This window comes from Pongo pygmaeus, chromosome 19 (genome assembly GCF_028885625.2).
Source record: "Pongo pygmaeus isolate AG05252 chromosome 19, NHGRI_mPonPyg2-v2.0_pri, whole genome shotgun sequence".
Classification (NCBI taxonomy): Eukaryota; Metazoa; Chordata; class Mammalia; order Primates; family Hominidae; genus Pongo; species Pongo pygmaeus.
The window spans coordinates 3,729,857-3,752,004 of NC_072392.2; the positions used below are offsets into that span (position 1 = coordinate 3,729,857).

The window sequence follows — 22,148 nt, forward strand, 5'->3', positions numbered from 1 at the left end:
GAGCGTGGATGACCAGGTTCCCCAGGGTGCGCACGGGCCCAGGCCAGACAGGCAGGCCCCCACCTTCACAAACATCTTGCTGCCCTGGCCAGTAGGGTGAGGGCGGGTGGGCGTGCAGTACACGGACATGGACTTCCGGTCTCGGGAGAACTCCAGGGTGAACTCTTTCCGCATCAGCTGCTTGATGACCTGAGGGGTCCAGGCAGGTCAGGGCATGAAGGACAGAGCCAGCAACTCCCGCCTGCCTTCCCACCAACTGCTTGGCCCCAAGAGAGCCTCTTGCTCTGTGTGGGATGACATCTACACTCCTCTGACCCTGCCATTCAAGGCCTCCATTTCCCTCTCCAGCCCCAGAAACGGCAATACGATGCCGTTTCCTGACCATGCTGTGTGCAGCCCAACTCCAAACCTTTGTCCACACGCAGCCTTCTCCCCTCTTTTCTCCATGTCTTACTTCACTGTCAGCCAGGAGTAGTGGCTCACGCCTGTAATCCCAGCACTCTGGGAGGCCGAGGCGGGCAGATTACCTGAGGTCAGGAGTTTCAGACTAGCCTCGACAACATGGTGAAACCCTGTCTCTACTAAAAAATGCAAAAATTTGCCGGGTGTGGTGGCACGTGCCGGGAGGTCGAGGCACGAGAATCACTTGAACCCGGGAGGCAGAGGTTGCAGTGAGCCCGGATTGCACCATTGTACTAAAGCCTGGGCGACAGAATGAGACTCCATCTCAAAACAAAAAACAAAACAAAAAAAACTTCAGTGTCCTCTCTGCCTTCTCCAGATGTCCCAGAAGCCCCAGCCATGCAGCCAGAGGCCTGAGCCCCCAGCCCTGCTCACCGCATTACAGGCGCCAGCTCGCTCCACCCGGGACAGGGCCTGCAGGTCGGTGTCGAACACGTTCATCTTTTCCACCAGGCAAGTCAGAGCTGTCTCCGTGGCCTCTCCCACCTTCTCATACACACCCTTGGCCTGGCAAGGACCCAGGGGATAGGGAGTGAGGGGCAGGCAGCCTCCAGCCCGCGTCCCCAGCCTCACTCACTCTTTGCCCCTGAAGCTGCCTTTGCTGGAGTTCCGTGTAACCTCCTTTGCACAGGCCTGTGAGCCCTTCCCAGCCTGGACGCCCTGGGGTCGGGGTGGTGTCTGACACTGACATTTAGCCCCCCACACTGGCATTGATCACCACACACCCTCCCTGCCCTCCGCCTGCATCTCTGTCCACTTCCTGTCAGCCTCCTTCACCGGTTTCTGCCGTCTGGGCCCACTCCCACCCTCCCACCTGCTCTCCCTGGGGCCCTTTGCTGGGCCCCAAGCCCAGATGTCCAGCTGCCTGCTGAACCTTGTTCTCTGGGGACCCCTCAGGCCACCTCTCCCGCTCTCTGTATTTGCCACTCCAGTGACAGCCCCAGACAGCACAGCAACCAGTAGCCACCCTGGCCTCCTCCCTCTCTCTTTCACCTAACCAGTCACCAAGTCCCAGGATTTTTGGCTCCTAAATGTCTCTGACCCATGCCTTCTCCCCTCTCCCCGAGGCTCCAGCCAGGGCTCAGCCCGCACCTCTCTGGCCTGAAGGACCACACAGGCCTCCCTGGCTTCGGTCCTCTACTGTTTGTCTGGCCTCCACACGGAAGCCTCGGTGATCTTCTGTAAATGCACATCTGACCATGTCACTCTCCTGCTCAAAACTCTTCGTTGGTGCTCTACTGCCCTCAGCCTGGCCTCGTACTGGGTGTGGCCAAGGACCTCCCTTTGGACAGACGCCTGCTGCGTGCCCCATTCCACTGCCCCAGCCACGTGAACGGCAGTCAATGCCTAAGTCGCAGGAGGCTTTAGCCGAATGTGGGCCTTTTGTGGGCTGTGTCTTCTGCGTTAAACATTTTCTTAGTCCTGTTCCCCAAATCTCTTCCCCCCACAGGTTTCCCCAGCCCTTCGGCCCCTTCCATGGCAGTCCCCCACAGACCAAGAGCCCCAGGGGGAGGGTTCTGAGGCCTGTCTGCGGAAAGGGAGGGGCGGCAGGGAGGCGTGTGCGGGGTGTGGCACTTCCAGGTGTGGCACTTCCAGGGAGCAAGGGCTGCCAACCCTGGGAGCTTTGAGGCTGGGAAAAGGTCTGTTCTGGTCGCCTGGATACTAGGGAGGTCATGAAAGGGGGTGGGGCCCACCTCGTTGTAGTCCAGCGCCGAGTCGTTGCACAGGGCGCAGATGGTCGCCAGCTCCACCAGCCCGTCGAACTGGCCGCAGCGCACAGGCTGATCCCCCTGCCGCCTGCGGAGCCGGGACGGTCACCAGGAGGACCTCGGCTCCGCCCCCGAGAGGGGTCCGCCTCTTGGCCCCGCCCCCAGGAGGGGGCTCCGCCTCCTGGCCCCGCCCCGGGAGAGGCTCCGCCTCCTGGCCCGCCCCCAGGGGCCTCCCACGCACACCTCGGCGCCGCCACGCGTGGCCCCGCCCCCAGGCCGCCCGCCCGCGCGTCCCCTGACCCCGCACTCACACTTCGCCCTCGGGGGTATACGTGGTACCCGAGATGGTGAACTCGTGCAAAAGGCAGGAGCCCGCATCGGCCTCGGCTACCACGAACATCTGGGGAAGGCAGGGGCGTGCTTAGGCGGGCGGGGTCGTCTCCCTCCTCCCTGGGCGGCCAGTTTGAATAAAGCCCGACCCCAGGGTGGGGTCCTGCAGGCCCCCTGCCCGACCAAGAGCCAAACCGGCCTGGCCGTCCGTCCGCACCAGGAGGGAAATAGAACGCAGGGTCCAGGCTGAGGCGGGGACCGTCTGCTCTGCCAGATGTGTCCCGCTCCGGTTTGTCCAAATGTCCTGGACTTCTGAGGGACTTATGGCAGATTCTTCAATGCTCTGGGGGCAGTTGCCAGCTTGAGGGAGCCCCGAGCTAGGCAGAAAGCCCGGGTCCTTGCCCATCTTACGGTGCGATCCCTGGCCAAGTAGCTGAGCCTCAGTTTCTCCACTAGTAACATGGGAACCGCCCCCTCCTTTGCCTTCAAGGAAATGAGTTCCTGGCCTTCAAGGGATGAAACCCACACGCTGCTCTGGGGCACAGACCCCTCTAGCCCAGAAATGTCCCCAGAGAGTGAGCCCCTGCCACAGGGCCTGCTGGGTCACTCAGCCCCCACCTGTACACCTCAGGAACAGGGGGCTTACCTGGCCCAGGGTGCCTATTTCTTTGTCTGTTCAGCCAGCTCTGCTGGGGAGACAGTTCTTGGTTCGTGGACATGGCCTCACTGCACATTCTCAAGCAAATGGCCAGCCCAGCGCCCAGTAGATGCATAAGTGTCCCTTCCTTCCCGCTCTCCTCCCTATTCCTGGGGGCAGTCACCCAGCAAGCACAGCCCAGCATCCAGCACATAAGGCCTCTACAACTTCCCTGCACTGCACTTTAAAACTCTTTATTATTAGCTGGGCCCGGTGGCTCACGCCTGTAATCCCAGCACTTTGGGAGGCCGAGGCAGGTGGATCACGAGGTCAAGCTTGATTGAGACCATCCTGGCTAACATGGTGAAACCCCATCTCTACTAAAACTACAAAAATTAGCTGGGTGTGGTGGAATGTGCCTGTAGTCCTAGCTACTCAGGTGGCTGAAGCAGGAGAATCGCTTGAACCTGGAAGGCGGAGGTTGCAGTGAGCCAAGATCGTGCCACTGCACTCCAGCCTGGCAACAGAGTGAGACTCCATCTCAAAAAAAAAAAAAAAAATCTTTATTAGGGCCGGCACGGTGGCTCAGGGCTGTAATCCCAGCACTTTGGGAGGCCAAGGCGGGTGGATAACTTGAGGTCAGGAGTTATAGACCAGCCTGGCCAACATGGTGAAACCCCGTCTCTACTAAAATACAAAAATTAGCTGGGTGTGGTGGCGCATGCCTGTCTGTAGTCCCAGCTACTTGGGAGGCTGAGGCAGGAGAATCGCTTGAACCTGGGAGGCAGAGGTTGCAGTGAGCTCAGATCATACCACTGCACTCCAGCCTAGACAACAAACAGAATGAGACTCTGCCTCAAAAAAAAAAAAATCGCTATTAGTCAAGAAACACTCTGTTTAAATAAAATCCTACGAGGGCTTTTAGCAGGACAGTAAAGCTCGCTAGCACTCCTCCCCTAAAGCAGCCTTTGATGGGCTCCTAGAAGGCCTTAGGGTCTCAGAATACAGAGCCTGGGTTTCCAAGCCCAGTGGGCAGATGTGGAAGCAGGGGTGACAGAGAGGCACTGGGGACCTGGGAAAAGTGGGGAGCCCATAGCCTTCACCATCTCCCCACCCACCCATCTGCTGGGTCAGGAGGAGCCTTCTGCCCCACGGGCCTGCTGAAGTCTCAGCCAGAATCCCGTGGCCATGTGGACAGTGAGCCCAGGATGTGGGATCAAGTGCCAGGGAATGAATAATTTCTGCCCTGGCCCTTCCCAGTTTACCGGAGCTGGCTTATCTGGTGACAAGTGTTGGCTGCCCAGAGTCATGATGGGGCAGGATGGAACCCGGATCCAGGCCCAGCTTGGCTCCTATGCCAAGGCTGAACTTGAGCCTCTCGTATGTCCTTTGCGTTTACCTAGCAGGGCTCACACAGCCAGGCTTCCAGTGAGGAGACTGAGGTTAACAGACTGTCAGCAACCTGGCCAGGGCCCCACAGTGACACACAGGCCTCAGTGACGTGATTTGCTATAGCCTCCCTGTCATCTTGTGAAAACCTGGACCTACTCTGGGCCAAGGGACAGCCCACAGATTGTCTCCTCCATCCCTCACTGAAAAGGAGGTGGGGGAGAGACCCAGAGAGGGGGCCCAGCCTGCTCTGCAATGCACAGCAACACCAAGCTGGCCGTCACTCACCCGGCAGACAGACATCTGATTGGTGGTGAGTGTGCCCGTCTTGTCGGAGCAGATGACTGAGGTGCAGCCCAGGGTCTCCACGGACGGCAGGCTTCGCACGATGGCGTTCTTGCGTGCCATGCGCCGCGTGCCCAGTGCCAGGCATGTAGTGATGACAGCCGGGAGGCCCTCGGGGATGGCCGCCACAGCCAGGGCCACGGCGATCTTGAAGTAGTAGACAGCGCCGCGCAGCCAGGAGCCACCATGGGCCGGGTCGGCGAAGTGGCCGATGTTGATGACCCACACGGCCACGCAGATCACAGAGATGGCGTGGGACAGCTGCCGTCCAAACTCATCCAGTTTGCGCTGCAGCGGCGTCCGCTCAGGCTCCACTGCCGCCATCTGGCTCCGGATCTTGCCCAGCTCCGTGTGCAGGCCAGTGGCCACGGCCACACCCACTGCTTTGCCCGATGCGATATTGGTGCCCTGGCCAAGGGAGGGACAAGGAAAAAGCTGCTCAGCAGCCAACCAGGGACCCAGGACCCCTGACTCCTTCCGGCCGGAGTAAGGCACTTATCCTTCTACCCGGCTTTCCTTTTCTCCATGTTGCTAGTGCTTCCAGACTTCTGTAGCTATGTATGCACTGGGTCCCTGCTGCCCTCCCATGATAGTGTCAGCTCTAGGAAGGCAGGGTTTGGGTTCATCGCCGTATCCCCAGTGCCTAGCAAGGGGCCGGGCACAGAGGAGGCACGGGGGCTGATATTGATGATATAATCAACCAGCACAGCACAAGCATCAACCCCACAAAATGTGATTCGTAAACAATCACTATAGCCACACAGGAGCACAGCCAACTACGAACCCAATAAACAGTCCATTAATATTTACTGAAAAATCCAGAAAAGCTGAGCCTCAGCTCATCCATTTCCAAGGCTCCAGTAAAAACCCCAATTCCTAGCATAAGGGACAGCCAGCCTTGTGGCTTGGTGTCCTCTTCTGTAAAGTGGTCCAACAGAGGCCCACGGTAGTTTTTCTGAGGAGGCTAAGAACTCGGTGCCCCTTCAAATGCATATGCTGTTGAGGCTGGCGAGAAGGCAGGCCCCAGCCTCTTTTCTGTCTTAAGCAATGCAGTTCCAGCCCCCAACATGCAGGGCCCAGCCAGACAACCTTCCTCCAAAGCTTCTTTTTATTATTACTTTAGAAAATTGTTGTGTTTAATTTTGAATTTTAGTAGAAATGAGGTCTCACTATGTTGCTCAGGCTGGTCTCAAACTCCTGAGCTCAAGTGATCCTTCTGCCTTGGCCTCCCAAAGTGCTGGGATTATAGGCCTGAGCTACCATGCCCGGCCCCTCCAAAGCTTCTTAGTGACAGCTGCTGATACTGGAGCAACGGCTCTCAGAGCTTCCCTCCCCACCCCAAGGCATCCTGTCCAAGGCTTCTATGCAGCTAGGTAGGCCCCTCTCAAGAAGAGTTCTGGGCCGGGTGCGGTGGCTCACACCTGTAATCCCAGCACATTGGGAGGCCAAGGTGGGCGGATCACCCGAGGTCAGGAGTTTGGGACCAGCCTCGCCAACATGGCGAAACCCCGTCTCTACTAAAATACTAAAATTAGCTGGGCATGATGGCGGGTGCTTGTAATCCCAGCTGCTCGGGAGGCTGAGGCAGGAGAATCGCTTGAACCCGGGAGGCGGACGTTGCAGTGAGCCAAGATTGTGCCACTGCACTCCAGCTTGGGCGACAGAGCGAGACTCTGTCTCAAAAAAAAAAAGGTGTTCTGGGTGACTTTCACTTTCTTCATCCCTCTTTCCTTCCAGGAAGTTTTCTATCCCCTGATAACTTGGTGGCCTGGACCATTGTCTGACTGGCCTGACCCTTCCTTGTGTCCCCAAACGCTCCTTGCTGGCCTCAGGCTATTGCTGGGCAGCTGTGAGGATCACTTGCTAACTTTCTCTGAGGCCACAGAGGCAGGTCTCTCCCGCCAAAGCTGAACCCCTCGCTCTCCCTGAGAAGAGCCAGGTACACCGGGCATCATGCCCTGTGGGTCAGTTTTCCTATCGGAGAATGGACTATGCCCACCATCCTCCGCCACTTTGGCAGACCTCCTTCCTCTAGAGCATTTCTATTGAGTGATTGTAGGGAGGCTCTGCCCTTCTCCAGGGGAAGGCAGGGTCTCCCAGCAGAAATCCAGGATGTCTGAGTTCGTCCCAGTTCTGCCACTCATTGGCTGTGTGACCTTGGGAAACTTACTTAATCTCTCTGTGCTTGTTTCTTTCCTTGCTGGAAAATATAGACAACAAGCATAACACGAGTACTCATTTCAAAGATTTGGTGTTAAGGATTAAATAAACTAGTATGTGTAAAGCGCTCAGAACAGTGCCGGGCACACAGTCCCCAGTAAACACGAGCTATTATTATTACTATAAATTTGCATGTATTGTCAAGAATCAATGAGGTTCTTCCCCGTAGGACTTTAGCTGATTAACCTTAATGTTGGGCCGGGTGCAGTGGCTCACGCCTATAATGCTAGCACTTTGGGAGGCCAAGGTGGGCGGATCACTTGAGGTCAGGAGTTCAAGACCAGCCTGGTGAACATGGTGAAACCGTGTTGCTACTAAAAATACAAAAATTAGCTGGGTGTGGTGGCAGGTGCCTGTAGTCCCAGCTACTTGGGAAGCTGAGGCACAAGAGTAGCTTGAACCTGGGGGGCGGGAGTTGCAGTGACCCGAGATCGTACCACTGCATTCCAGCGTGGGCAACAGGGCCAGAAAAAAAAATAATAATCTTTTTTTTTTTTTTTGAGACAGAGTTTTGCTCTCGTCACCCAGGCTAGAGTGCAGTGATGCGATCTTGGCTCACCACAACCTCCGCCTCCCGGGTTCAAGCGACTCTCCTGCCTCAGCCTCCCAAGTTGCTGGGATTACAGGCACAAGCCACCACCCCCAGCTAATTTTTTTGTATTTTTAGTAGAGACGGGGTTTCACCATGTTGGCCAGGCTGGTCTCGAACTCCTGACCTCAGGTGATCCACCCACCTCAGCCTCCCAAAGTGCTGGGATTACAGGCGTGATCATAATCCTAATGTTGTTATTTTTATCATTGTCTCGGCAAAGGCCCCAGACATTTGACTTACAGAAAACAGCATATTCTTCTTGTCCTGGTTCACAGCTCTGGGGTCTGGGATGGCCTCTGTGTGCTTGGTCACAGACACAGATTCACCTGGTCATGGAATCAGAGATGAGAAGCCCCACATGAAGACATGCCCATCCCTTAGTCTCGGCCCGCTAGGTCCCGGCCTCCTGGGGGGGCCTCACCCGTCAGGATGGACTGGTCCACTCGCAGCGTGGTGGATTTGATCTCGATGAGGCGGAGGTCAGCAGGTACTTTGTCCCCCACTGTGTAGGGAGAATGGCTTGGCTGAGGGTGGCTTTGGGCACCACCAGCTGGAAAAAGCCAGAAGGGTTCCCAGGACCCAAGGCTGGGGCTGGGCGTCGGGTGCCTGAGCTGTGATCGCTCTGGTGGACCCCTGCCCCTCTGGCCCACAGTCTCACCTGTCCAACAGGGTTTTGGCCAAAGGGCTTTGGAGGGATCCAACAGCCACCCCCTCTGTATATACAGCCGGAATGATGGAGGCACAGAGAGGGATGGGGCTCCCAGGCCCACATAATAAAAGGAGGAGGCCCCTACAGGAGGCTGAGACAGGAGGATTGCTTGAACCCGGGAGGCGGGAGGTTGCAGTGAGCTGAGATTGCGCCACTGCATTCCAGTCTGGGCAACAGAGCAGGACTCCGTCTCAAAAAATAAATAAATAAAATAATAAATAAATAAATAAATAAATAAAATAAAATAAAAGGAGGAGGCCCCTGGCATACCTGCCACCTCTACAATGTCCCCTGGGACAATGTCCCGGGCACGGATCCTCTGCACGCCCTTGCGGTCCAAGCGGATCACCTTGCCCATCTCAGGCTCATACTCCTTCAGGGCCTCGATGGCACTCTCGGCATTGCGTTCCTGCAGAATAGAAGGCAGGCAGGTAGTCTGTCCCTGCTGCCCCCAGCAGACCACCCCCTTGCAGTGACTCCTCTGGGGCCTGGGTTGGAGGTGGAAGCAGGAGAGTCTGCAGGACACCAGCACCAGGTGGAGGGCACTCCTAGTGGCTGGGAGACCCCCCCGCCCGGTCCCACCCCCAGTGCCTCTAACCTGCCACACGCCCACAATGGCGTTGGCCACGAGGATCAGCATGATGACCAGGGGCTCCACGAAGGCGGTCGTGGTCTCCTCGCCCTCCTCGAACCAGGCCAGGACCTGCGGGATCACAGCTGGTGAGCTCAGGCCCTGCTGCGGGCTGAGATCTTCTCTCCTTTTCCTTGGCACCCCGGATCTCCTGCTTGCTTCCCTGCTTTGGGGAGATAGCACTAGGGAGCTCTTGGCTTGGAGAGGGCCACTCCTCCGAGAAGGCCTTGGCATAGGATGCCCACCCCACAGGAGTGACCTCCCCACCCAGGCCAACCTTCAAGGCTGTGGGGCAGTTGGATGGCTGCCCACTGAGGCCTTACTGTCTGCCTGGAGCAGAGCATCTCAGTGTGGTCCCCAGACCAGCAGCAGCAGCGGCTGGGAACTTGTAAGAAATGTTGATCTTGGGGTCCCTCCCAGACCTCCTGAGTCATAAATTCTGGGGTGGGGCCCAGTCACCTGTGTGTCAGCAAGCCTACAGATTCTTTTGAGACAGAGTCTTGCTCTGTTGCCCAGGCTGGAGTGCAGTGGCTCGATCTTGGCTCACTGCAACCTTTGCCTCCCAGGTTCAAGCAATTCTCATGCCTCAGCCTCCCGGGTAGATGGGATTACAGGTGTGCACCACCACGCCTGGCTAATTTTTTGTATTTTAGTAGAGACGGGATTTCACCACATTGCCCAGGCTGAACTCCTGAGCTCACCCGCCTCGGCCTCCCAAAGTGCTAGGATTACAGGCATGCGCCACTGTGCCCAGCCAAGCCCAGGTGATTCTGATGCACGCATCCAAAGCCCATTAGCCGGGGGAGCATCAGTGGGAATGGAGGAAGAGCAAGGAAAAGCAGCAGCCAAGAGGAGGCTGCAAGAGGTTCAGACCCCAAAGTCCATGTTGGGGGCACTGGGATCCATGGAAGGGGCTCTGGCAGCAGCACTCAGGCAGGGGCAAGGTGCCCCCCAGGGGCATTTGGCAATGTCTGAAGACATTTGTAATTTTTTTGAGACAGGGTCTTGCTTTGGTGCCCAGGCTGGAATGCAGTGGTGTGATCACGGCTCACTGCAGCTCCGTCCTCCTGGGCCCAAGCAATTCTCCTGCCTCAGCCTCCAGAGTGGCTGGGACTATAGGCTTGCACCACCACACTCGGCTAATGTTTTTGTATTTTTTGTAGAGACAGGTTCTCCCTGTGTTGCCCAGGCTGGTCTGAAACTCCTGGGATCAAGCGATTTTACTGCCTCGGCCTCCCGCAGTGCTGGGATTTCAATCACGAGCTGCTGTCAGGCCCGGCTGTCTAAAGACATTTCTGATGGTCACCCCTGGGAGGTGCTGCTGGCATCTGGTGGGTAGAGTCCAGGGATGCTGCTGAACATCCTACAGTGGAAGGCCCCCACCCCCACCCCAACAAAGAATGATCTGGTCTAAACTATCAGTAGTGCTGAGGCAGAGAAACCCTAGGCTACAGCAGGGCGGGGCGGGGGGCAGATGTGAGTTGGGGAGCTCGTTGAGAGCCAGAGGATAAGATGGATTGGAGGGGTCAGGTGGGAGCTGGGGGCCCAGTGTAGGGGCCATGAGGGTTCAGGCAAGGGAAGCTGAAGTCTGAGCAGGGCAGGGCCAGGGAAGGCCAGGGTGCAGGCCCAGGGTAGGCCAGGGTGCAGGCCCAGGGTATGGAGGACAGGCCCAGGCTCCAGGACCTCGGAGCACTGCCCAGCCTGGCTCTCCCTCCAGGGCTACCCACTACCACGGGATGGCAGGCAGGGCCCTACTTACAAAGGAGACAAGGGCGGCCAGCAGCAGGATGCGCACCAGGAGGTCCTCAAACTGTTCCAGCACCAGCTCCCACAGGGACTTCCCTGGGAACGGGGGTCATGCGTGAGGCTGGGCCCCCACCACTGACGCTGCCCACTCAGAGCTGGGATGGCCCCGGAGACCTCCCGGCCCACTGTCTCCCTGCACTCAGAAGAGGGAGAACCCAGGTCCCTGAGAGGCTCAGGTGGGTGATCCTGGGGAGCTCAGCGAGGCCTCACTCAGCGGGGAGAAGGAAGTCATGACCTGACGGAGAATGACCAAGGGATGCTGCCCGCGGCCTAGAGGTCCATCCCGGTGCCAGCCTCACCTTCCTCACTCGGGAGCTCTGCAGGATCCAGGCAGCCACGGGAGACATGAGGAGACAAGAGAGGAGTGGGTCACGCAGGGGGCCTCGGGGGAGTCTGGCAGCGCCTCTCCTCCGTGCCCGCCCAGACCCCCACCACGGACTGGATGTATCCCCAGGGCTCTCTGAGGCCACAGGATGAATGGTTTGAGCCCAAATGCTTCCACCCGTCTACCCTCCCCCCACTCAGACTGAGGAAGATCTAGGGTGACTTGGCTCATCTTGGGATGAGTATGGAGCCAAGAGGGTCCTTCCAGCCCCTCCAGTCCAGCCCCTCCCTGCCCCATTTCACAGAAGGGAAACTGAGGCCTAGAAAAGAGACACTTCCCCCACCCAGGTCACACGGAGAGTGGGCTGTTCTCACGGCTCCCCGCATAGCCCTTCCTTAGATGGCTGCATAGTCCTGTTGAGTCTCTCCCACCCCCACAGCAAGGCAGCCCCTCTCTCAAATGGAGAACACCAGCTCAGGCACCTTCCGCTCACCCGGCCTCTGACATCCCTGCTCCCCTGGGACCAGCTATACAAGGTTTGCAGCTGGGCCGGACTGCTGAGCCCCACTGCACAGCGGGGCTCCCCCTGGACAGGACCCCAGCAGCCAGCACCCCGCAGTGACGATCCCTCCCACGGTGCAGTACCCCCCAGGCCCTGCACTCCATCGAGCTCAGTGAAGACCCCCCAGCCCCGCCCCACATACCCAGTCGTCCCCCACACAACATGGTGAAGAACACTGTTTCCAAACTCTAACAGCACCCGCCTAACTTGAGGTGCTGACTTTTTTTTTTTTTTTTAAGAGAGTCTCGCTCTGTCGCCCAGGCTGGAGTGCAATGGCGCGATCTTGGCTCACTGCAACCTCCACCTCCCAGGTTCAAGCGATTCTCCTGCCTCAGCCTCCCGAGTAGCTGGGATTACAGGCACGCAGCACCACGCCTGGCTGATTTTTGTATTTTTAGTAGAAACGGGGTTTCACTATGTTGGCCAGGGTGGTCTCGAACTCCTGACCTTGTGATCTGCCCGCCTTGGCCTCCCAAAGTGCTGGGATTACAGGCATGAGCCACCGCCCAGGCCTAGGTGCTGATTTTTATCTGCAACATTTCCTGAAGCACCTTTTGCATCAGGTAGAGCTGGGTGCCTTGGGCCCCTGAAGTCATTGAATCATTCCTACAGGCTAAAGGGCAGGCGGCGGGGAGTTCCAGCCCTGCTTCACAGACCCCGGCACGGAGGATCAGGGTGGAGGTGCGGCTTAGGCAAGGACACACGGTGAGCGAGTGGGTCTGTGTGGGGAGGAGAGGGGCAGGAGCCGGGCTCTGGAGGGTGGGCTTGGAGAAGCTCCCCCTTCCCAGGCCGCAGTCTAACTGACCCCTGCCTCCTCTTGTCCCTTGCCACTCAAATGACAGTCTCCGGACATCTGTGGCATCTGCCCGAAGCTCGTTAGCCGTGTAGAATCCGAGGCCCCGGCCCTGGCTGGCTCTCTTCCACCTCTTCCTTCCTGTCACTGGAAACAGGTCCTCGCATTGGTCCACCTGTTTTTGGCCTGCAGGCATTTTTTTCCTACGGGAGCCCTCTGCCCGGACCACCTGTTTGGAAGCTTTGGGGTCTGCACCTGGCAGCTGAACCCTGGGGAGTATCAAGCAGCCCACTGGACTGCAGGAATCCAGGAGGAAAATATATAGCCTAAAAATACACTTTCTAGCATTTTCTCCAAAGTCCTATTTTCGGCAGTGGCTGACATTTTCCGTGGAAAATGTAATCTCCAGTGTCCTGCGTCGAGATTAAAATCAAACAGACTTTTTCCTTCTGATCTATTTAGCTGAGGCGAACAGGAAAGGCGGGGGGAGGGCCAGGCCTGGTTTCTGGGCCAATTCTCCAATGGAGCAGTGTGCTTTAGAGGTCACCCCAGCCATGCCCCAGCCTCGAATCAGGACAGCGCTAACCTCATGGTGTGCGTGGGTGGGCTTGTGCTGGGCTCTACCCGGGAGATGCCTGTAACCCTCACCTTTCTTTATTCTGGGCAAGGGTGAGGCCTGGGGTTGGGAAGCGTGTCGTGGGGTACACGTGCCAGCTCCAGTCCTGGACTTCCCCACAAAGGTCCCCATGATGCCTCCTGCCTGCCTCGGCTGGTCTATCAAGTTCTCCTTTCTCTTTTTTTATTTTATTTTTTTTGAGATGGAGTCTTGCTCTGTCGCCCAGGCTGGAGTGCAGTGGCAATGATCTTGGCTCACTGCAACCTCCGCCTCCCAGGTTCAAGCGATTCTCCTGCCTCAGCCTCCCGGGTAGCTGGAATTACTGGTGCCTGCCACCATGCCCAGCTAATTTTTGTATTTTCAGTAGAGGCGGGGTTTCACCATGTTGGCCAGGCTGGTCTCGAACTCCTGACCTCAGGTGATCCACCCACCTCGGCCTCCCAAAGTGCTGGGATTAGAAGTGTGAGCCACCGCGCCCGGCTCAGTTCTCCTTTCTCTACCTGTCCACCTGGATCATCTCCCTTTCTGCTCTCTGACCCACCCTGACCCAGGACCCACTCTTTGGTGCTCATTACATTGTTCCCCAAATATTTCTGGTTCTCCCCACCTTGTGGGCACAGAGTAGGAGGGCACTTCCCGGCCCCCGTGTGAGTTTTGAGAAGAAGGATGTGTATTCGTGCCAGGTTGGAGCATTGACTTTTGGTGGGGGAATTTCTAGGAGGTCACTGTCCAGTAGAATGTTCTGTGATAGCAGAAGTATCCTCCGTAGCCACTAACCACATGCAGCTGGTGAGCCCCTGGACTGTGACTAATTTTGCATTTAACTTTAATTTTCATGCATTTGAATGTAAATAGCCAAGTGGATGGAGCTCTTTGACTCTCTCTCCTAAGCAGCCAGCAGCCTGTGAGATGCTGTCCGCTCCATCGACCTGGCTCACAAAGTGAGGAAGGCACAGAGCCCCCGGTGACCAGCCTGCTGCCAGCACTCAGCAGGAGAAATGAGCCTCTGGTCCTTTAAGCCTCCGAGATTCGGAGGCGATTGCTGCAGTAACCAAGCTGAACCTCACTGATAGCCCTCTCCGCCCAGACCTGGCTTCCTCCGCAAAGCTCCCCTCTCACCCCGCCCACCTGGGGAGGCCTGACCTGCCCCTGAGCACAGCTCTGGTCCTGCCCACACAGCCAGCTCCTTGTGGGGCCTTGAGCCTCATTTGGGAGGTGGGGTACCCACACCCACCTTGAAGGCCTGCTGTGATGATCGTCATCATCATTACTATTAAGAGCCACATTTACCAAGCACCTGCCAAGCAATGTACCAGGTGCCTTACCGCATTATCTCCAGAGAACAAATGGGAAGACGCTGGGGACCGAGCACGTGAGGTGCTTAGCAGAGGTCATAGCAGCAGCAGCTGGTGGTGTGCGCCAGACACCCTGCTAACTCCTTGTGTGCCTTATTCTCATGATCCTCAAACAAGCTGGGAAGGAGGATGCCATTGTTATGCCCATTTTACAGATTACACAACAGAGAGGTTGAGTGACTAGTTCACGGTCACACAGCGGGGGAGGCAGGGAAGGGTTTTGAGCTCAGGCAGTCTGGTTCTCGACCCCCTCCTGTGGGCCTCCGGTGCTAACTCTTAGGCTGTCCTGCCTTCCCTCCTCCACTCTCTTTACCGCCCAACCAAGCTCGTCTGAAAACCCTTGGTGTCCCATGTCCTGACTGTTGGGCTGGATGTCCTCATCCCATCAGTCAGTGTGCCCCTCTGCAGAGAATCCACAGCCCGAATCCTCCTGTTCAAAAGGCCCTGCTGGCCTCACTGATGGTGTTTTAGGGGTTTACGAGGCTCTGCCTGCTTAGGCCTGGTCTGCTTCTAAATGCAACCCTGAAGGACCCAATTCTCCCCTCGCATGAATGAGTCCCAAGGTGATGGAGGGAGCCCAGGGCTGGGAGATCCCCCACCCCAGGCGTTCCTGGAAGATGCTGGCTCCTTCCTTGCCCTCTCCCAGGCTGCATGTTGGGGGCTGAGACAGTTCCCCTTGAAATGGCGGACTTGGGCCTCTGGCAGTGCCAGATGTCCCATCTGTTAAATGAGAGAGTGCCCTGGCTCTGCCCACTCTCAGTGCCATCCGCTGGGCTGCAGGGGGCAGAGACAGGACCAGGAGGTGCCGCTCCCTCTGAGAGCCACGGTGGGGCTGGCCACTATTCTTATCTGAGCCTCTGCCATGGTGACCCCTGCCTGGCTCATGTTGCCAGACTGAGAGGGCCTGTATTCACGGAGGCCCAGCGTGCAGGCCTGGGAGTCAGCCTGCGGTCCTGGGAAAAAAGGGAGGTGATCAGAGAAGCTTTGTGGCTTAGAGCAAGGAATCTGGTCCAGAGGGCCCAAGTTCAAATCCTGCTCTATCTCACGGTACTTCCGTGGCCACAGGCCAGTTACCTAATCCCCTGTGTCTGTTTCTCCATCTGCAAAAAGAGGGTGATAAATGTAAGTACCTCACAAGGATGCCGGAAGATTGAACGGCATGCATAAAGCACTTGGCATACGCAGCACACAGTGAACACGCTCCAGCCAGAATCACTTGCTAGAATATAAGCTCTAGGGCAGCAGGACTTTGCTATGTGCAGCGTCTCCAGCACCCAGAGAAGCTCCTGGAGCATAGCAGGTGCTCAGTAAACATATGTGATGAATGAATGACCCTGCCTCTGTCCTGTTCACAGAGCTTCAGTGGCTGTCCTTGGCCTACAGAATAAAGACCAACTTTAGCACGGGCTTCAGGGCCTTCCTGGATCTGCCCCCACCTGCCCTTCTAGGATCATGTCTGTATCCCGAATGCACATCTGTCCCTCTGTTAGCCAAGCCTCAGGATTGCCACCCCTGTTTTTCAGTTTATTTGTAATTGACAAATCATAATTGTATACAATTATGGGGTCCAGCATGATGTGTTGACAACCTCATTTTGCAAAACCTTCTCCTCCTCATTCATATATATATGTATATATCTTTTTTTTTTTTTCAGACAGAGTCTCATTCTGTTGCCCAGGCTGGAGTGCGGTGGTGCGATCTCGGTTCACTGCAACCTCTGCCTCCTGGGTTCAAGCGATTCTCCTGCCTCAGCCTCCCGAGTAGCTGGGATTACAGGCGCCTGCCACCACGCCCGGCTAATTTTTTATTTTTATTTTTAGTAGAGATGAGGTTTCACCATGTTGGCCAGGCTGGTTTTGAACTCCTGACCTCAAGTGATCCACCCACCTCGGCCTCCCAAGGTGCTGAGATGCCAAGGTGCTAGCTACCGCGCCCGGCCTTCCTACTCCAACATTTTGCTTGTGCCATTCCTTCTGTGCACAGCTGCATCCCATCTCCTCATCTAAACCCCCTTTCCAGGAAGCCTTCCCTGAAGGCCCCTCCCCTACCTCATCGCTGTGCCCTTCTCTGACCAGTCATCAGTATTGGGGTCCCCCCACCAACTGGAACACTTCCAGGGCGGGGCGGGGCTGAGTCATCCCTGTGTTTATGCTGAGCTCTTACAGTCATTGTTTACTCAGTTGCTCCATGGTGCAGGCCAGGGCCCTGAGCCCACAGTCCAGAGCCAGGGAGAAGGGGGGTAAGCGATGCCCCTGGGCTGCCCCCAGGCTCCACACCACCTGCTCCCCTCATCCCCCCTCCACTCCTTCCTTCATTGGAAACTGGTATTTCAGCTTCTAAATGTCAGTTCCAGCCGGGAGAGGCAAGCACTCACCCAGGTCTTCCTCAAAGGTAAATTTACAGAGCAATTAAATCGTCACTTGCAGAGTCAGGAAGAGGCCCTGGCTGGCCAAGGCCCGCCCAGCCCACCTGGCCCTGCCTGTGTCTCCGGGGTCCACCTAGAGTGGACACCTGACCTGACTCTGCGGGGGCCACTGCGGGGCCTGGGAAGTAGCTCTCCGCTCTGCAGAGGGGCCTGCAGCACCCCTGGCTTAGCCAGAGCTGGAGATGAAGGGTTTGCTCAACATCTCTTCGCCTGACTGTGCTGTGGGAAAAAACAGGCCCTGCCTTAGGGTGCAAGAGGGTGAGGGGGCCCAGCTGGGCAGGCCTGATGCTGCTCCTGGGGGCTTCGGCTGCCCAGCAGGGGCCAGTGGGAGTGAAAACTAGGGTGAAGCATGAAAGACGTGGAGCTTCCAAAGGGCTGCGGGCAAACCACACCCTCTCAGATCCTGCAAGGCCCTTAGGGGATCCCAGGGTCCCATCCCTGCTATCCTGAGGAGCAGCAGATACAGGGAGGGCCAAGTCTGCCCAACACCACCCAGCAAGCAGGGCCACTCAGATGGCCCCCTCTTCCTGACACACTCTGTTCCTCTTGGCCTGGTTTCCGTGGGCTACGCATATGGGTTGCCCGAGTTTCAGCGCCAACTACGGCCTGGAACTTATTTGAGGGCAGCAAATAAGGCCAGAGCCAAGACGCCGCTGGCAGGAGTCTAAATCTGGACCACTCATCCCACCTGGCAGCCCTGGGGCCAAGGTGCTCACTGCACATGGGCCGCGTGTGGCCCAGGAAGGCGGGCTTCTGCCCGGCCTGCCAGCTCCCTTGAACAGAGGCCACCCCAGAAGACCTCCTGGGATCTGCCCGACTCTCAGGTCACTGGAGTCTCCAGGGACTTTAGCTACAGGCAGGACATGCCCAACACAGCCAGGTCTCTTGCCTTGGCTCCAGTCCAGCAGAGGAGATGGGCAGCCCATTTGGTGGCTCCTTAACATATGAAAAGACACCCAATGTGACTTTAAACAGAAAGATGCCAAGCAAACCTACGAGAGGACTCTTCCACCTGACTGGCACAGATCAAACCGTCTGATCCCACCCTGCGCTGGCCAGGCAGCGGAGAACGAGCCGCTCAGTCGGCACAACTGCACAGAGTTTAGTGACAGCTGACGACACTGAAAATATACACCCACTTAGACCCCACAGTTCCACCCCCAGGAATGCGTCCTTCAGTGATATTCACAAGTGCGTGACATGATGTGGCAACAAGGATACTCTTTGCAATACTGCGTGTCATAGCAGAGGCTGCCAGCAACACAAGCGTCCACCAGAAGTCAGAGAAAAGCCACACGCCGAAATCGCACACAGCCACTAGGAAGCCCCACCGTGCTCCTCCTGGCACCGGCTCCAAGAATGACTGTCAAGGTCAAAGCAGGGACAAAGAGCACTTATCCTCCTCCTGCTTCCGTGTGGGAAAAGATCACAAGATCACAGCTCCAGATGTGTATATGCACGGACTGTCTTGGGAAGAAGACACAAGAAACTGGGAGGACTGGGAGTTGGTGGCTAGGGACAGGGGCGGAGAATTTACTGTGTACCTTTTGTACCCCTTGAATGTTGCACTGTGCACATTTTTATTCGAAAAATAACAAAGATGTAAAAGTAAAAGCCCCCCAAGGAAGGTGAACTCTGGGTACCTCTGGCACCTGCAAAGGTGGGCTCACAGGAGGTGCTGGGGCCAGGAGCCTCCCCACTCACTCCCTGTTGGGGGTTAGGGCAGATGGTGTTTTATGTGTGAGTGGAGGGGGTTCCTGGCTAGCATGCTCACTGACTGCGCTGATGAGGCTCCCCAGCTCTGAAGTGTCTGTGTGCAGTGAGGGAGGAGGGTGGGAAGGTGGGGGTGGGATGCCCAGCCGCTGCCTCCCTCCCCCGGCAGAATTTGCAAGCTTCAGGACTTAAGCAAATGACTTCCTTGTGGTTTCCAACAATAACAACCTTGCAGGTGCACAGACTCCTGGGGTGGGGAGAACACACGTCTCTGGGGTGTCCCTTCTGCCCACAGGCCTGACCCACCCTGCCACCCAGCTTGTGGCCAGGAGCCCTCCCTAGCCTCTTCTGCGACAAGGAAGGATGACTTGGTGTCTGTGACCTCACTAAAGACTCACAAACAACCCTGGGAGAGGGGCTCTATGGGAGCCTCACTTATGGTGAAGAAACCGAGGCACAGAGAGGCAAAGAGGCTGGTTCAGCATTGCACAGCTATGAAGGGGCGGGGCTGGGGTTCAAAGCCTCATCAGCCCCACCCCAGCCACTGTGCTAGGGACAGCTGCGCCTCCTCCTCAAGCCATGGCAAGCCTGAGGCAGGAAGGAACAGCTGGCTCCCCTCTGCTCACCTAATGACTTCTAGAGCCCTGGAATGCCCCCTAGCCCCAATCAGTGATCTGAGAGAAGAGCCCTCTAGAGACCCGAGGAGGCTGGAGGCAAAGCTGAAAAAGCTGCTGCCAGCTGACCCAAACTCCTAGCACAGGCGCCAACACCAGGGTTCTGGAGCCTGCAGAACTTGTGACTCTCTTGTACAGATGGGGAAACTGAGGCCCAGAGAGGCGCAGGTACCCAGTACTAGCTCCTCCACCTACTATGTGACCTCGGGCAAGTGGTTTAACCTCTGGGTGCCTCCGTTTCCTCCTGTATAAAATGGGGATGACAACAGTCCTTCCCTCATGGAGTTGTTTTGGGGAAGAAATGAGATAATAGATGAAAAATGCTGAGACTAGTACCTGGCACATAGTAAGTGCTCAGTGAACATCAGCTTTTATTATTAATACTATCAATGCCCAGAGGATCTGGGGAGCCCAGCAATATCCCTCCCCAACTTTTCCCATCACACGCCAACACACATCTGTGGACCTACACACCACGCCAAGCCCACAGCCTTCCCCATCGGCTCACACAGGTGTGCGGTGGCCAGGGCACCCCAAGGATCTCATCTAACCAAATAACTGGTGGGGAAGGCTGGGGATCCCTCCCTCTCAGTTAGTTCCTCCTGCGCTGAACCAGTGAAGACATGATGTCAGAATGAAGACAGACCTTGGCTACGATCATACAGGAGCAGTATTTGTGTGATTCCAGGGACAGGCCAAGGGCTGCGTCTCCAGTTTCCCTCAGGAATCAGGATTCCCAAGCTGGAGGCTACAGCTGCACAAAAGAGGCAGTGGGACCCCAGACCTGCCTGCGCCGGCCCTCGCCCCCAGCCCACCCCAGGGTCAGAGGCAGGCCACGCTGCCCAGCTCTCCTGCGGCAAAGCACAACCTCCCTGCCAAGTCACTAATGGGGGATATTAAATAATATTTATCTCCCCAGTTCCTCCCACAGCTCAACTAAATATAGCAACTAATTTTTTTGAAAAAGGATTTCTGCTCCAGAAAGATAATATTTATATAAGAGGTGGTTTTCATAAACCAATACAAAACCCAAAAGTCCTTTTCTGACACCTCTTCCTAATTTTCAAGCTAGCCCTGAGTAGTAGGATCCCAGGGCTAGAATATCTTCCCCTCTGGCTGGCTGGGAACCCCAAAAGGGTAAGGCTCCAAGTCCCCAAAAGACGCAGCCCCAGGCTGCCCTCTGGAGATGGTGAGGGTATTTCTCCTGGGATCCCTCACACTCTGCCCGATGCTGAGACATGAGCAAGGGGGTGGCAGGTCCTGCCTGGAAGGGATGTGGGGAGGGCACCTCTGTATTTTCCACCCTCATGGGACGTCCAAGGTGCCAGGCCACATCTGGACAGTACCCGGTGGCACTCAATGTGCCTTTTGGCAGAAGCGAGAATCCCACACTCTTTTGAAGGAGGTGAGGATGAAATGACACCCCTCTACCCGAACAGCAAGGGCGTGAAGCCTCCCTCCCTCCCCAGAGATGGGAAAGGGCCTCCCTGGCAGGTCCCTGAGGCCTTGACTCCGCCACCCCAGGAAGGTGGGTCTCCCGCCTCAGCAGTTCAAAGCCCCCACCGACTCCGCCAGCCACATCCGCTTCGGGTTGCAGAAAGAGGAAGACCTGGGGTGGGGGTGGGGGGCCCCAAGGCTGCTAGCCGATAAGCGGCACCTTCTTGGGCGTTTTCTGGAGCCCTCAGGGGAGACCCTGGGGCCAGCTGGGAGGCCGAGCCTGAGTCTCCGGCCGTCCCTCGCCCGCCGGTGTCAGCGCTGCACCTGCACGATGCCAGCGGGAGCGGCGCGGCGTTGGGGGTGGAATACGGTCCAGGATGGGGTGGAATAACGCTTCCAGGGTGGACGGGGCCGGAGTGGAGGTGGGAAGTCCGGGAGGACCGCGCAGAGGGTGCCAGGCGTCCGGTCTCCCCAGCTGGAACCCGCTCCCAGCCCCCAGCCCCCAGCCCCCAGCTCCGGCGCCGGCGAAGGTGGCCCCGCAGCCCCGCCGGGTGCCCCAGGAGCATCCGAAGAGGTTTCCGGAGCCCTCGCTTCCTGCCCGCCCAGAGCCGGGTGGGGAGGCAGGAGGGGAAACTGAGACTGCGGCGCGCGCGCCCCCGCTCCCCGGCCCGGCCCGCGCGCTCACCGTTGGGGCCGTAGCGCTCCCGCGCGCCGGTCACCTGCGCCGGACTCAGGCCGCCCTCGGCTGTCACCGAGAAGTGGCTCAGCACGTCGGCGGCCGGGAGCAGGTGCGCCGCCTCCATGCCGCCCGCCCGGCCGTCTGCGCCGTCCGCACCGTCGAGGCCGCCTCTCCGCCGGGGGGCTACAAAGCGGGGCGCGCGGGGCTCGGGCCCGGGCGGGCGCCGCGCGAGGCCATGTCTGTGCTGGGACCTTCCCCGACGGCAGTGGCGGCGGCGGCCCCGGCCCGCGCCAGGATGCTGCGCCCGGGACTCCCTCCCCGGGGCGGGGCGGCGCGGGGCCCGCCCCCCATCACACCCCTTCCGGCCGCCCTCCGCGCCCGCTGCGCCCCGGGGCGCACCGCCTGGGTCCCCCGCCCATTCTGCAGAGGGGAAACTGAGACCGCCGGCGGGGCGCGTGCTGGGCCTGTCGGGAGCCGGGGGCGCGTGGCCCGGGGGTCCTCGGTCCCGGTCCGCGGAGCTGCTAGGGGTGGGATCTGGCCGAGAGCTGGGGCGGGCTGCGGAGCACCCGGCTCTGGGCTGCGCGTCGCCTCCTCTGGGCTCTCCTGGGCCCGGGGTGTCCTGCTTCCCAGCTGGAATTCTGCGAAGTGACTCCAGAGGGAACCCGAAAGCCTCTGAATAAGCGGGTCTCCTCTGGAGGAAAGTGCTGGGTGTTCTCCTTATTTGGTGTTTCTGCTTTCT

General features: G+C 57.8%; 1 protein-coding gene across 3 annotated transcripts in view; it reads right to left on the reverse strand.

The window, feature by feature from the left end:
* The window catches only part of ATP2A3 (ATPase sarcoplasmic/endoplasmic reticulum Ca2+ transporting 3), a 40,623-nt gene extending 18,938 nt beyond the window's left edge, over nucleotides 1-21,685 (reverse strand). For 2 of the 3 annotated variants that reach the window (XM_054459309.2, XM_054459310.2), the window contains exons 1-12: nucleotides 21,416-21,679; nucleotides 11,130-11,147; nucleotides 10,784-10,866; nucleotides 8,992-9,096; nucleotides 8,664-8,802; nucleotides 8,106-8,186; nucleotides 7,925-8,010; nucleotides 4,816-5,280; nucleotides 2,483-2,571; nucleotides 2,157-2,259; nucleotides 838-969; nucleotides 64-189 (exon numbers count right to left, since the gene is read on the reverse strand). In XM_054459309.2, the coding sequence (XP_054315284.2) occupies nucleotides 64-189; nucleotides 838-969; nucleotides 2,157-2,259; nucleotides 2,483-2,571; nucleotides 4,816-5,280; nucleotides 7,925-8,010; nucleotides 8,106-8,186; nucleotides 8,664-8,802; nucleotides 8,992-9,096; nucleotides 10,784-10,866; nucleotides 11,130-11,147; nucleotides 21,416-21,533 (1,545 nt within the window). In that variant the 5' untranslated portion in view covers nucleotides 21,534-21,679. Of the gene's footprint in view, nucleotides 1-63; nucleotides 190-837; nucleotides 970-2,156; nucleotides 2,260-2,482; nucleotides 2,572-4,815; nucleotides 5,281-7,924; nucleotides 8,011-8,105; nucleotides 8,187-8,663; nucleotides 8,803-8,991; nucleotides 9,097-10,783; nucleotides 10,867-11,129; nucleotides 11,148-21,415 lie in introns of all 3 variants that reach the window. The other variant, XM_054459307.2, reaches the window with a different exon arrangement.
* Between the last annotated feature and the right edge of the window lie 463 nt (nucleotides 21,686-22,148).